The 14,857-nt window shown below is 37.4% G+C and overlaps 1 protein-coding gene and 1 long non-coding RNA gene across 2 annotated transcripts in view; both read right to left on the reverse strand.

The window, feature by feature from the left end:
• LOC135691827 (uncharacterized) overlaps positions 1-11,607 on the reverse strand; it is a 29,701-nt gene extending 18,094 nt beyond the window's left edge. The window contains exons 1-3 of the long non-coding RNA XR_010516790.2: positions 10,884-11,607; positions 9,210-9,304; positions 3,678-3,824 (exon numbers count right to left, since the gene is read on the reverse strand). This is a non-coding gene — a long non-coding RNA (uncharacterized LOC135691827). The remainder of the gene's footprint in view (positions 1-3,677; positions 3,825-9,209; positions 9,305-10,883) is intronic.
• Positions 6,451-7,879, reverse strand: LOC135691825 (heparan sulfate glucosamine 3-O-sulfotransferase 5-like). The gene has a single exon (XM_065209801.2). It carries the CDS (start codon positions 7,633-7,635, stop codon positions 6,547-6,549), a length of 1,089 nt encoding a protein of 362 aa, XP_065065873.1. The 5' UTR covers positions 7,636-7,879; the 3' UTR covers positions 6,451-6,546.
• Positions 11,608-14,857: the final 3,250 nt, after the last annotated feature.

Below are 14,857 nucleotides of genomic sequence, written 5' to 3' on the forward strand. Positions count from 1 at the left end.
TGTTTATAAAGACAGTCATGCTGACTACGAAGCATTGCTGACATTGGATAATGCAGTACCGATTCACCAACGCAATCTACAGTACTTGATGATAGAAATATACAAAACCAAACATAACCTGAACCCTAGTTTCACGAGTGCGATTTTTGAAACAAGAAATGTACATTATGATTTGCGAACTAAAAATAGTCTTTGCATTCCAAAAGCCAGGACAACTTCTTATGGTATAGAAACTGTGCGATATTTAGGTCAAAAACTGTGGCAAACACTACCTCACAGGATAAGAGAGTCCCAATCTTTGGCAAAATTTAAAAAAAAATTAAGAGCACACCCTGTAGAATGCGACTGTAGATTGTGTAAAATATTTATTGCTGGGCTAGGTTTTATTTAGAATATTATACCTTATACATTTTTAACATAGTACCATATATTTATTTTATACAAATTCTTCATAGATAGTTGGCCTTAATCAGCTTCTTTATAGCTATTAGACGTTCATTTAGTACGCCAACAAATTATTTATTATTTATTATTATTATATTACATAGTATACACCAAATCTAGGATACATTGGTTAGATATTTCTTGTACGTTCTCAGCTAACAAATTCTAATTTGTTTTTCAGATTGGAATTAAATACTTGATAGTATTTACTTGCAATTAAGCTAACTTTTTATCCAACACAACATAGTAACTTTCAGTAAAGCAATTAGAGAGGAAGAAATGCAACCGACCTCCTGAACTGGGTAAAGCTAAACCGGTCAGTTTGTTGAATCCAGGGGTTATATGTAGTTTAGTAAGAAATGGCACGAGGGGATCCTTATCAGTTACGTAGCATCACCTTCCAGACTAGGGGGCGGGGGGAGGGGTGAGTGGAAGGTGGCGAGAAGTAAAATTTACCGATGAAGACATAGATGGAGAGAAACTTAGGTGCTATTACATCTACTGATGGATAACTTCACCGACAAACAAGGGGCTTTTTGCACCAACTGAAGATTTACCAACAAAGTCATGAAAAATTTGGTGGTGTGTCCCATTACCTACACCCCTCGCTAGCTGCGCCCCTGATCCTTATGCTAGCAGTATCAATTGTACGCAAGCACGGGGAATTTTCCAATTCTAGATTTCCATCGGGATTTTCAACATTTTCATTAAAACATAAAAACATTTGCAAAAGTGGATTCTTGTTCATTGTATTTTCTCAAAACTAAAAAAGTTTTGAGGGATTAAGATAATATTGAAATTTAGTATTGAATAGCAAACTGACTCCAAATGCAAATTGAATTATGTGATTTACCTTCCAAATGCGGATTTTCAAATTGCCTCAAAGAATTGCCTTGAATAGCATATGAATTAATTATGGAGTTCTTTTCGAAAGCCAATTTGCTCCTAATCATATGTCGCGCGCACACTTTGTAAGATTGTCTGATCACTTACAAACAAGATTTCACAACCGATTGCTCTGTGATGCCACGTGATCTTTTTAGACTCATCGATTTATAGAGTTGTTAAGTGATGACGTCACAAAAATCTACTTTTATTATTTTTGAAATTTTTTCCCATAACTTGAAAGAGCATCATGAAATACCTCTAAATCTGCAAAATCAGTTAAAGGTATTACGAATTGGCTGAGATATGGCCACATGAGCACAAGCTCTGGCCCCATCAAACCTCTGTAATTTGGTCTCAGTTCATAACTTTATGAACTGAGCCAAAATAACAGTAATCCGTTAGCAAACCTCAAATCTTCGATTGGCCATAGCTCACCCAATTTTTGACAAATTTAACTGATTTTGCATATATGGGAGTATTTCATGGTGTTCTTACATGTTATGTGGTCAACATTCGAAAATTCTAAAAATAGTTTTATGTGACGTCACACTTGAGAACTCTATTAGCAGCAACGAGTGTGAAAAGTCAAGCGCACACAAAACATCAGCCATAATGGATTCCACCTTGCAAACCTACGAAATTCAAGCAAAATGTGAATCAAATCGGTAATGTGTTTTTGGGGTTGTTGGGGGAAGAGATGGTATGTGATCCCGAGATCTAATAAAGTGGTGTTAAGTTCCAACATTCGTGACAGGTCTTGTTTTTTACAGAAAGGTTTTTGCACATTAGCTGGGGAAGGAATAGCATTTTTATCGAATGTAGGCACATTATAATGCAACTGTTTTGTTTTCATCAAAGTCGTGATCAAGACTTCATAAAGAAAAACGTGATGTTTGCGTAGCGAGTTATGACTTTCGATTCGCGTAGCGAGTTAGAACTCGATTTGCGTAGCGAGTTAGAACTCGATTTGTGTAGCGAGTTACGACTTACGATTTCCCCAATGACACCTGTTTTAAGATAAGCCCTCGCATTATGGCGTAAACTGCTCACCCAAGAACCTCCTTAATCCAATCACCTTCGTCACTTTCACAGCGAAGCACCAGGCAACTTGATTCAAAATAAACTCCAGCCACAACAGATAACCTTTCTTAATTACTAGATCTAGCAACCAAGTGTTTCTTCTTCCAACTGCCAACATACACTCGTTTTTTTATAAGAAACAAAGGTCGATGTTGAGTACTTCTTGTTTCTTAAGAGTTTCTTAATTCTCACGTCAAGAGATTCGCTTCCGTTCCAATGCTGTATTTAGATGGGGGAAGTATATTTGTATCCCTTGTGTCTTTAGTTATAATCTTGTTCTTGGATTTCACAAAATTTCGTTGTCCTCAGTTTTATCACGATTTAATAGTTTCTTAATTTTTTTGCTTCGAGTACTGAAGCTTTTAATTTTTTCTGACTGTCCAGTACTCGTTTAATATACCCGTTTCTTAAAAAAAAGAGTGTAGTTGTTTAATAGCATAAACTTCCTTTCAAAAATCAAGGGTTCTGTTGTTGCATGTTATCTTGTTGAAGTTTTTGGGTGTTAAGCTCCAAGTTTTCTATTTCTTTTATTTAGTAGAACATAAAAAGATAAGCTGACTATAATTCCTGTCAAAATTCTTGGAAGACTAACGTCAGGTTTTAAAGACAAACTCAGCAATCTCCCCACCTCCGTTTAACTATGTCGGTTTCCATAAAACGATATATGGGATTTAATAAGGAAATTAACTTTTCATATGACTGATAGGTATTTGCTGAAACATCAACATTGTTTTAGGGTAAAGGGGATGAAAGCAGAAGTATTCGGGCAGAGGTGCCGTCCTTAAAAGTTAGGAAGGGGGCTATGCTGTTGGTAAATTCAAGAGGCCACACCCATGATCACACCCTTACCAAACACAATTTGCTTGCATCTGTGTTAAAAACTCTTGTGTGTAGAAATTATTCAAACTATTCGATGACGCAAAAAGACTGATAAGAAATTGCTTATTCACGAGAAATCTATAGTATAATAAAGGGTTGCCAACACAGAATTTGTCAAACCAAATATGAACTCACTTGTTAAGGGGAGCTGAGCCCCCTCCAAAATCTCACCCCTCCAGAATTTTTACCAGGTGGGATTAGTCTCCTGATCCCCCTCAGCGGCACCGCTGTATTCGGGGAAGCTTCTATAAATTCTTGCAGATAAAAACTGTCTTGATTGCTGATAACAGAATCAGTGCCCAATCCAGCATTCTGATTGGAGAAGGAACAAGAGAGTTGGGCTCCAATAATATGTAAAACAGATGTACACAACACTGGAAACATACCCTTTCATGTGGGCTCTCTGTTTTAGCTTCTATAAGAACCCTTCGTAAGGATTTTCATCATGGAGTATTGATGTAGGTATAAGCTTCTGGTCATATTCCGTGGTGGGCACAGAGGGTCGCATTTGTAAGCTTGGCTTGGTCAGTTACCTAGAACAAACGTCTCTACTAAAAGTTTACGGTCATATTATAGCATACATTTCCTCCAATTCGCATGTTGATAAAACATCAATTGAATTCCTAGGCTCGTTTTAAAGTTTTGATTTTGTGGCCTGCCTTGTTGCCATTGCCTTGAAAAGCCGAGTGGCGTAACATACACTATTGGCGATTGATTACTGCTCGTCGTTCTCTGACATGCAAAACAATCCCTTTGATCTCTGTATTATTTTGTAAGCTTCTTATTAAAGATGTGAAAGCAGAAGCAGCGTGTTTTTATATGAAAGTCAACATGCATACAACGAAATAGAGCTACATTCTCAATGACACTGAAGAATCATAGTAAAAGGCCAGGAAGCGTAAGGGTCCCCCCAAGAGGAAACATATATGAAAGTTTGATGCCACATCTTGGCAGTGGCATCGCTTGACCTTCCAGACTAGGGGGTGGAGGGGCATCAGCAATGAAATTAACCGACGAAGACAAAGCAATATTTAGATGCTAGTTCTACTACCGATAGACGATTTCACCGACAAAATTTAAGATTTTGCAGGCCAACTGAAGATTTATGAACCAACTCATGGAGAACTGGTGGGGGCTGTCACATCCCCCTACACCCCCGCTCGCTCTGCCCCTGCATCTTGGTTCTGGTTCAGAGAGGTGGAAAGAAACTCATTGAGTAAAGGAGGAATGGGGAAGCTGTCCTTGACTTGCAAACCAAGAGAGAGAGAGAGAGAGAGACACTGGTTCAGCATAAGTAATTGATAACAGTGGGATTCATAAAAACAGCCTTTGAATTATCTACATGCAGGACCCACGCCACGAATTTCAGGTTCAATAGACGAATTTGAATTTAGTGCTTAAAAACAGGGCCTCTTGAAAATATTTTGCTTACCAAAAAGTTGGGGGCTATGGTCCCTTCGCCCCCCCCCCTTGAAGCACTATTATCAATGAAGGACTTCTTATGGACTTCTTATGCAAATTTGATTAATAGTGAAAAAGACAAACGTTATTTTCGTTTTTAATGAGTAAAGAGTCGCTTTGTGGAAATGAGTAAAGAAATAAACTAATATTCCTTTATTGTCTGTCAATATCAACTGAGGGCCAGTCAAGGGATTTGGGAAGGGACCCTTGAAGGCTTCCCTTTTAGAAGAGTCTATTTTGAAGAAAACTGGGGTAGCATTTATTGGAGGGAGGAAGCTATTGACAGATGGTTTTTACTTGACAAAACAAAGCACCGCAAAAACACTGAGCACTGTGCCCAGGGCCCCTAGAGTACAAGGGGCCCCGCATTTGCTACCATGACCAGCATTTTTCGGAAAGGACTTATGACACATGACCAAAATTAAATTTGGGACAAATGTATTTGAATCTCGTACACTTCAGGTGGAAATCTGTTATTCTGTTTGAAAATTCCTACAAATCACTTTGGTTGCAATGGAATACTTGTACGCTATTAGCAAGTGAGTCGCCCTTCATTTTAGTTCATGCCCATCTTTAGCGAACCTACGACAATGCCTTTTAAGCAAATTGAAGCAAAATGAGCATTTGTTACAGTTTGAGTGTCAAGACGCAAGAAGGAAGATTCTCAACATATAACTTATTTGTTTCTTTTGGCTTCTAAAAAATTGGGTTTGAAAATTGCAGCACCTTTTCTAGGACTTGAGAGTGGGTCACAAGTGGTTATTCGTCCTTGTGGAAAGGTTGTGGAAAGGAATTAAGCCAGTTTTGAATCGCAATAGGCCAATCAGAAACGCGAGCAAAATAGCCGCTTGCCTATATTCCTAGCGTACAGTTTTCGATCTTTGTTCTGAAAGAGTGTCAGACGAAAAGCTTCAGTATGACTCAAAATGTTGGCTTTTTTCAAAGCCATTTTTAAGTTTTGTACCATCAAAAGATTGCTTACAAGTATTCAGATCAAGAGAATCCAACGAATTTTGGCTTTAAGTCATGGATCTGTGTTCCAAGTCAATGTTTTGACAGTGCAGAAGACGCCCAAAGATAGAGAAATTCGCATTTTTGGTGTATAAAATTGGACGGTTCTAAGTTGCTACTACGAGTTGCACGCTTAATGCGATCATCAGGGAACTGTTGCAAGTATAAAAAATTTATCTAACTTAGTTTTTGAAAAAGACCGGCCTGAAACCGCGTACTAACTTATAGTACGTAGAAAATTCTCAATTTTGGCTTTATTCAAGAAAAAGATAATGTCAAAACAGCCAAGCCCCCTTGGTTCGATTATCTTAAAAAATTTGGCATGAAATGACAACTGTATGAAATAAAGATAACTTCAACTTTTCTTTGACAGCCTAGGAAATATCAGTGGCACTTTGAAATTGCTGTCACATGTATTCTTACAACATCCATCAATTTTCAGTCATGTGGTAAATTTTTATCATAGAATTTTCTTCTCAAAGGTACTATTTGTTAACAACAATAAAACCACTTTTATCTGCGCAACGATCTTTCCTCATGATGCACATTTCGAACAAATTCATTGGAAATCCATGCTTGGATTTTCTCAATGTGAGCAAAGCGTGACGTTCTCAGAGACTTGGAATTCGACATCCAAGGTTCTCAAAACTGACAAGAGATGGAAATTCATGAGAGTAAACTTATCGATTAGACAGAAAACAATCGCTAATTATGCGTTGGGGATCATTGGTATTTTACATGCTGCGCCTTATTATTTACAGGATAAAAACTATCATTATAAGATTACCAGCCGAAGTCAATTCCAGTGATTTTGTACAATTGCTCGTTATATGGCCTATAGAATTTTTTCATAGCCTCTAGTGTTCTTTGCGAGACGGGTGGATGCGTGCGTCCTTTCGATTTTCCAAGACATATTATATCCTTTGTAATATGTTGATTGAGTTTTCTGTTTTTCAGACAGTAGAACTTCTTTTTTTTGCTGAAGAAGAAATCTTGCTTGGTGATCTCAACGTCCAAATTAAGAAACTTTTGCACCTTTATGACCTCTTCCCCAGGGTGTTTAATTAGATCATCTCCATTAACGATGTGAATTTGTCGCATAGGAAAATATTTAAGCCATCTCTTGAGATGATTTGAGTACAAGCTATTCTGTATGAATGGCATATTGCTATTGAAAGTACTTGTACTATTGTTCCATAATACCGTTTCGATATCATCTCCAATAATATGCTTCTTCTTTCGTGTCTTCATATGTACATAATCTGATATCGCTCGTTTCACTGGATTTCGAAATATCAAAATAAGCTTCGTATCAGGTGACATTTGATGAACTCTTTTTGGCACACCGCCTGTGATAAAATATCTAGGACTCTTTTCCAAAGTTATTTGACGCGAGAAGGATTTCGGCATTTGCTTCCTATACCAGTTCATGCCTTTAAGATAATTCTCTTCGTTGTCAAAGAAGTGAATTTCCTTATTACTGGCTCTGATTTTTGAATGAGCACGAAGAAAGACAAGTAATGCTTTCGTACCTCCCTTTTTCACTCCAATTATCAATGCTTTCGGCAATCGTCTCTCGTATTCTTCATTCCTTTGCATCATAGATACTGAGACACTGGGCAGTTCACCAATTGACTCCATGAAATAATTTTTCCGTGTGGTTTGCTTCGACGTAACATTATAAATCTTACTTGCATTTACCCTCGAATTGTGTGTATCTGTCATAGTTCCAACACGAAGGTAAACTATGTTTCTTGTTGTGCTTGATGTAAAGTAGCCCCTGCCATAAATGCAAACGAATACAATTGCAAAAAATATGCAAGTTAGAGCAAGTTTTATTGATTCCTGGCGTTTTTCCAAAGGTGCTGCCATTAATGTCTCCTCTTTGCTCTGTGGCACAGTAACTTGGCAATTATACTCTTACTGCTCTAAGCAATAAAGACAGAAGTCGATCAATCCATAAAAGGTGTTTTCAAATTCTTTAACAGACTGCAGTGAGTATACAAAAAGCAGCGCGACTTCACTTCAACGGCGTACTGCTGTGGTTTTGTACGTGAACTAAGTGAAAACTCAAGGAAATTGAATTTAAGTGTTGATCCGAAACGCCTTTGTTTCTCATCCATTTGTGATATGAAGTTTACCATAAAAGATTTTTGATTTTCTATAACCGTATTATACACTGTTTTCAGGGGGGATGCAGGTTACCGTCTTACCTAGGTATGCTCCTCCGGGAAGCAGAGGCGGATTCAGAGCAAATTTGAAGAAGGGGCGGTAGTGGTGGCGCTGAAAAATGTTGACGAGTGTACGCTGTATATAACAACTTCAGACTCTAACTGCTAATAAAAGGCTCTTCATTCACTTTGCAAGGAAATTTCCACAATAATTGTTGTATATTTTGAGGTAATCCTTGAAGAAAATTGACCTATAAGTCTTTTTCAAATGATTCTTATTCTCCAAAAAGGGCGCACAATTTTCAAAAAGGGGTGCCAGACTTGCTTCAACTCGGCGAGGAGGGGGCAACTGCCCTTAGTTAAGTCCCCCTCCCCCAAACTTAAGTCCGCCACTGCGAAGAAGTGAGAACGAAAAGTTTCAGTTCGCTTCTCATCGAATGCTTTAAGTGAAAATCATAGAGATGTGATAAGAAAAAAGGCGAGAGGATGTTTTCTCTAGGTCGAAAAAAGTGGCTTAGCTCTATGAAAAGAGCAAGAGAAAATCTTTAACAAACAAGAGAGGTTCAGTTTCACAACCTTATTGTAAAACAATATATTTCCAAAGATCAGAAAGAATGATGGTTGCATGTGTGAAAATGCTGTATTGTGATTTAATATTGTAAATGAGGCTGTAAAATAAAAAGGAGATTAAGGCGTACCGGATGATAGTTAAAGTAATTCAGAGTAAAGTGGAGTAGAAGAAAAAGTGTTTGAGAAATTGAAAGGAATATTGAGGAGAATTTACGAGGTTTTTTGTGTTATTCTTGCCAAGTCAGACATTCCGTTACACATGGCTGATGACTGGGAAAAACTTCCTATAACTTCAGATGCCCCACCCACGACAGTTTCCAAAGCCTAGTTTCCAGGCGCCTAGTTTCCAAAGACTTTAAGGGATCTTCTGAGAGATTAAAAGGAAGAATATGGACACTTTCCAGGATTCTCTATAGCTCAGTCAAAGCTGGTCACTCTCAAACCCTATGAAATAAACGAATCTATTTCCACTAGTTCAGGTGTTCTATGTTTCCATAGAAGCTGTAGAATAATCTTTTGATATTTACATAGTTTATAAAACGCATTCTATTTTTGGATACAACGATAAAGGATGCGAAGCCCTCTGAGACCCAGTCGATTTCTAACATAACATGAGCATTAGATATAATAATGTTTCAAATGGTTTTGCATCAATTACCTGAAAACATCTTTAAGAGAATTTCTAAGAGTGGCTTTTATCCTTACCTCTTCATTAGATTTACATCAAAGCTTTGTCAGCCTCTCCAAAGGAACCAATATACATAAAGGTTGAGACAACGCAGCCTCGAGATGGTGTGGCCCTGGAAGTTAAAATTGGTATAAGGATTATAGAGCTACATTTCACAAGAAAACGTTTTTCAAGAAACCTTTAAAATGTATCAAATTACATCTATTTTCTATAAATATATACCTGATTACATAAGTATACAAAAGATTCCTCGTTATTTTTATTTATTGCATCAATTTACTGCTAAAGTTTAAAATAACTAAGTAAGTTTGGCTTTTATCGTTACTGCACAAGTATTTTTCTTACATAGTAAGAAAAATTAATGTAACGTTCTGTTACTTTATTGATTTAACACTCATTGTTGATTTTCTACCGTTTTGTTGTACTTTTATTACTTTTTACTGTAGATGTGTTATACCATTGGATATGTTAAAATTAGATGGCCTAGACATCTACTAATTTTTCTATTCGCTTGTTTAACTTTGTTTGAGTATATATGTTTTACAATTCGGCTTGCTTCTCACTTTTAAATTCCCCTGTACAATTCGGCTAAATGATGACTCTTCGATCCTTGTCAATAGATTTCAGCCGTTTGGTAAAAAGTAAGCTGCAAAACTTTGAATAATTAAAGAACAGTGAGTTCAAGAAAACTTTTGTCATAATGTCATAATGAAAAAAAAACAAAAGCCATCTAACTCAGGTAGGTTTTACAAATCATAGGGGTGGAGCCAGTGTGGCTAAACGTGATGTTTTCGACAAGAAATAAACAACGATAGAATAAAAAGGTTATTAAATAAAACCGCTTAAAACACTTAAAATTCAAGTTAAAATTGTGATTAAACTTTTTTAGAGACGTCAGGCTGGACATTCAAATTTTGTCCTTTAAGCTTTAATTCAGCTGGGTTTTTTATGATATTGAAAAATGACGGAATTAAAAATCACATCCAACCCAAGAGCTACAGTCCCGAACAAAAAAGTTGAGACAAAATGCAATTTTTGTAATTTTCTACTTTAACTTACCCCTGTAAATTCGAATCCCCCCTTTCCCAAATTAGGCTTAGTTACACCCCGAGGTGTGAGATTAGGAAGCAATAAGATAAGTTTTTGTGGCCACGCCCTTGACATTTGCAGGGATCGCCCCTTTTGAAGAGGGTATCACCCTGTACTTTTGAAAATGGTAGCATTTTTTGAAATAGTCTTATTGTCCTTGAAAAATATTTTGAAAAATGCGTGCACTATCGATGTCAAGGGACTTGGCTCCATACCTCTCTGGAGTTTTTTCCAAGTCTCTTGAGCTGGTATCTGTGCTTTTTTCATAATCGGTTAACACTCATGCATTGTCTTGTGCAGCATTGTTTATGTGCAGTGTGTTTCAACTCAAGTTAAAGAGGCTCCCATTAAGTAAACCAAGAAAAAGTGAAATTATAGTTCTTGACTAGACAGACGTGGTCTATCATTTGCCGATATCAGTGTTTAAATTTAAGATCATTAATTTGCAAAGACCTTCTTTATAAATAAACTTGAGTTTAGGCCAACATTACCTAACCCAATTGGATGTAACTATAACTTTTGATGAGGAAAGCCATGCTTTGGCGCTGTCTGATATCGAAACTATCATTGCTTGTAAAAACTTGGTCTTCAACATGATTTACCTTGCAGCACGTCAACCATTTCCTTCTCTTCCGTGGTTTTGTGGAGTTTTGAAAACTCGCAGAAGTTAAAAGGATATTGTTTGATCGTATTCAACTCCAACTCAGTCACCGCCATAAGTTCCTTTCCAATTTCGAATAATCTTTTATTCTTTCTTTACTCATTTCTTCCCTCCACAGTAGAGGAATACTCTCTAATTATGTGCTGTGACAAATTTTTAGTTACCATGTTGAGAAGGTTATCTACTCGCCCTGTGTGCCAGAAACTTAATATAATGAAAAAGAAGAGGTCAACCCCCCGAAAGATGAATTTTTAGGCTTTTAGATTCCTGCCACAAGTTTTGCTACCCACTGTATGGCCACTGATTGGCTAACTCCCTCTGACTGGTGCAAAATTTCGTGAGTGGAGCGCACGTGCGTTTTCTGATTGGCCAGAGCAGGAACTTCGCATGACAAAATACAGACTAAAAGCAAAGAGCGGGAACTATTGTTCCAGTGGCACACAAAACAAAATGATTTTTAGAAGATGGTGGTCTGCAGAATAAACCATATAAAACTGGGGGCATATTGACTTCTCCATGAAAGACACGTAGCCGGCGGGTGCACTTCTATACCAAAAATGATGCCAAGGCTTGTCTGTAGAATCACTGAGAAAGGGGTATTAAATGAGACTAATACTAGGACCTAGAATTTGAAAAAAGGGGTATTTTTCACCAGGTCTGTCATTTTATATACTACAAGCTGAATAATTATGAAATAGAATTTAGAAAGGTGTAGAATATTGTACTTTTCATGATAATGTATTAACAGCAAATGTCATTCTTATCCTTAGATCTCTGTCAGTGATTTGCAAAAGTTAGGGTCTTGTGTGAATATGGAAGGGCGTGAGATATCAATGAAAAGGGGTATAACTTTTTCTGAAATATTAGAGGAAAGGGGGTGTTTTTAAAGGCTACGGACAAGCCTTGGTATCATCTTTGGTATAGAAGTGCACCCGCCGGGACACGTAGCCGGAAAGTCCAGGACATAAACAATATTAACAAACAATACGAATGTGAATAATATGTTTTCATAAAATAAGAATTAACATTTGCTATAAAAATTCTGACTGGAGCACTTGCTCCCTTTGCTTCCGCTTAGATGCGCGCCTGGGCATAAAACGACAACTGTGTGAACTAAAGATAATTTCAACTTTTCTTTGACAGCGTAGGAAATATCAGTGCACTTTCAAATTGCTATCACACGTGTTCTTACATGCTAGTCATCCATCAAAGTTCAGTCACATGGTAAACTTTTATCATAGAATTTTTTTCTTCAATTTTCTAGATGTGAGCAAAAGCGCTCATTGCTCAAAGCTTGATTTCTAGAGTAAAATCAAAGAAAATGTGTGTGAACAAAGAAAAGGTCACGATAGCAGGCTGCCTTTAGACGGAGCTTGAATGATATCTAAGTTGTTCTTGCCATGCAGTGCCATCGGAAAAAATTAATATTGGGGGGGGGGGAGCCTATTCTATTGCTTCCTTCTCCGTACACTGTTAGTTTGATAATTATTGGGGGGGGGGCTCCAGCCCCCTGCTCCCAACGGCTCTGGTCGCGTGATGTTCAAATCGTTACATAACAAAGTTGATATTTTTAATGGTCACTGGTTGAGCAGCCAGGTACATTCATTGGTTGAACAGCAGCTGAGAACATCAGCATCCAAGGCATAGACGTCCTTGACGATTAGAACTTCACCATTACCAGAATCTTAATCTAAACTTTTACAGAGGATCTCAAAATTACTGACACCCCCCCCCTCCCCTCCCCAACACACTCTTAACTGGGTACGTCCCTGTATGTCATATTCCTTGCATCTATCTTATAACTTAAGAAACCATCTAATCTACGCTCTTTACTTGTATGTAAGAGCACACTTTTAAAATAACACCTATCAGAGACTCATTTTTCTGAATAAGGAACAGTGTAAGAACATGTTCAGCCAGCCTCAAATGAAAAACTAGAAGAACAGGTAACGTGTTTTGTAGATTTTTTCCTTGTCAACAAACAGAGCGAAAGTTATCAGCTATTGAACCATTATTCTAAAAATTTAATACAAAACCTCTATTCAGTGGTCTCATAAACTCTTATGTGTTATATATAACCCAGTGTAGAAATAAGAACAACATCAAGAACGCCCGAACAACAAATTATCTAAAAAAAGAACATAGCGTGTTGGCTAAGAAATGCATCCCTGAGCCCCCACCCACTTGATCCCTGATGGCAGAGCCGATGCCAGTGGGGGGCATGGGAGGGTGCATCGTCATCCTATAAGGCTATTTTTTAGAAAATTTGAATGCTTGTCGGAAAATGTTAGGACTCTCAACAAGTCACATTCCAACGACTGGCTGATGATAATCTTCTTAGCTTGCCATATTCATTATTAGCAATTTTACTTTTAATCGATTCTTTTATATTGCATTGACTGAAAATAGCCAAAGTTGGTCCGTGCGGAATAATTTAGTGGTCCTTTGTCTTGACTAGTCACTTCAACAAGAAAGCAACAGCACCTTGAGGAAATATATCTGCATCTAAAATAGAGCACATTGGGTTGTGCAGTTGGCCATTGGACCTATACCTTGCAAATGGGAACTCACAAGTAGATACGCATGCGTAGCACCAATAGCTCACTGAGGTAGATATGTCGTCGGAAAAATTATGATCTTCGCCCCACTACATGTCACTGCTGGTGTTGACCCTGCCTGATGGCATGGACTAGTATTTTTAAAATGAATATTTTTAAAACTCAGAGGTATGCTGTGATACTATAGTGGAATTAGATATAAAAACGATCTAACCCGGATAAAAGTAATACAAAGCTGTAATTTGGCACAGATGTTCTATACTAAGTTGGAAATGACCAGAAAAAAGCCCCATCAATTAGACATTGGGAATTCCTTATTTGGGCAAATACCATAATGGCGCACTGATCAGTAGTGGTTCAAAATTTTAATGTTGCTAAAACCACATAGTATGTACATCTTTTGAAAGATAATTTCATGCTGAATAATTTTTATTCAACATACGTACCCTTAGAATATGCAAATTTAGTGGTGATTGGGCAGAAACAAAGTGGGACGAGTGAGTATTGAAAAGCGCACGGAAAAAATGGCTGATCCTCTTGCTGAATATTTTCATTTTATATCGCAAATTCTATCGATGCAAAATCATTAAGTGTGTGAATAAGATAACGTATGATAATACCCACTCAGCCCGGGCTGACTCAAACCGGGCCCACTCAGCCCGGGCTGACTCTAGTGAAATTTTTTTACTGCAGCAGCAAATTCCGGTCAAATCCAAAGAAATATATAAATATTAAAAACAAAGTAACTCGCGACCGAACGGTCTAAACAACATGATTTTTTCATTATAAACTAATTTAAAGATGAAGATTTCAATTCTGACAGTTTTTCAACTTTTTTCATTGACATCCTCCATCTTAGTAATTTTTGTTTCTAAGACGTAAAAAAACTGCCAAATTCAGTGCAAATTCAAAGTGGCTGCACAAAACTACAGCTTGATGCTGGGCCAGTAATATTCCCTTTATGCCCTTCTTTACCAGGAAAAGAGACCACTTCCAAATTACGTATAATCCCAAAAATTGCAAACTTTTCAATTGAGAAGTGCGTACATGAAAAAGAGGGTGTTTTGAGAGTACCTAGGCCCTAAAACCCGGAAAATAGTTATGAAAAACGGGAAACCCGGACTTGGAAATTTGAAAATCTTGAGGCAAATATATATACTTCAACGTGGTTCACCTTTTCCCGTGTTCTGTATTAAAAGACCTTCGTACCCGCAGTTATTACCAGCAATAATATTTGTCTACAAGGCACAGGGTAGATCCTTGCCTTTTTTCTCCAAATGAAGATGTCATCAGTGTTTGCGGAAGAACAGAATTTTAGGAAAATTTGTCGTAGAGTGCGGAAATCTGGCAATTTCTA

The sequence above is a fragment of the Rhopilema esculentum genome, chromosome 13 (genome assembly GCF_057945365.1).
Source record: "Rhopilema esculentum isolate cy_ngs chromosome 13, ASM5794536v1, whole genome shotgun sequence".
Classification (NCBI taxonomy): Eukaryota; Metazoa; Cnidaria; class Scyphozoa; order Rhizostomeae; family Rhizostomatidae; genus Rhopilema; species Rhopilema esculentum.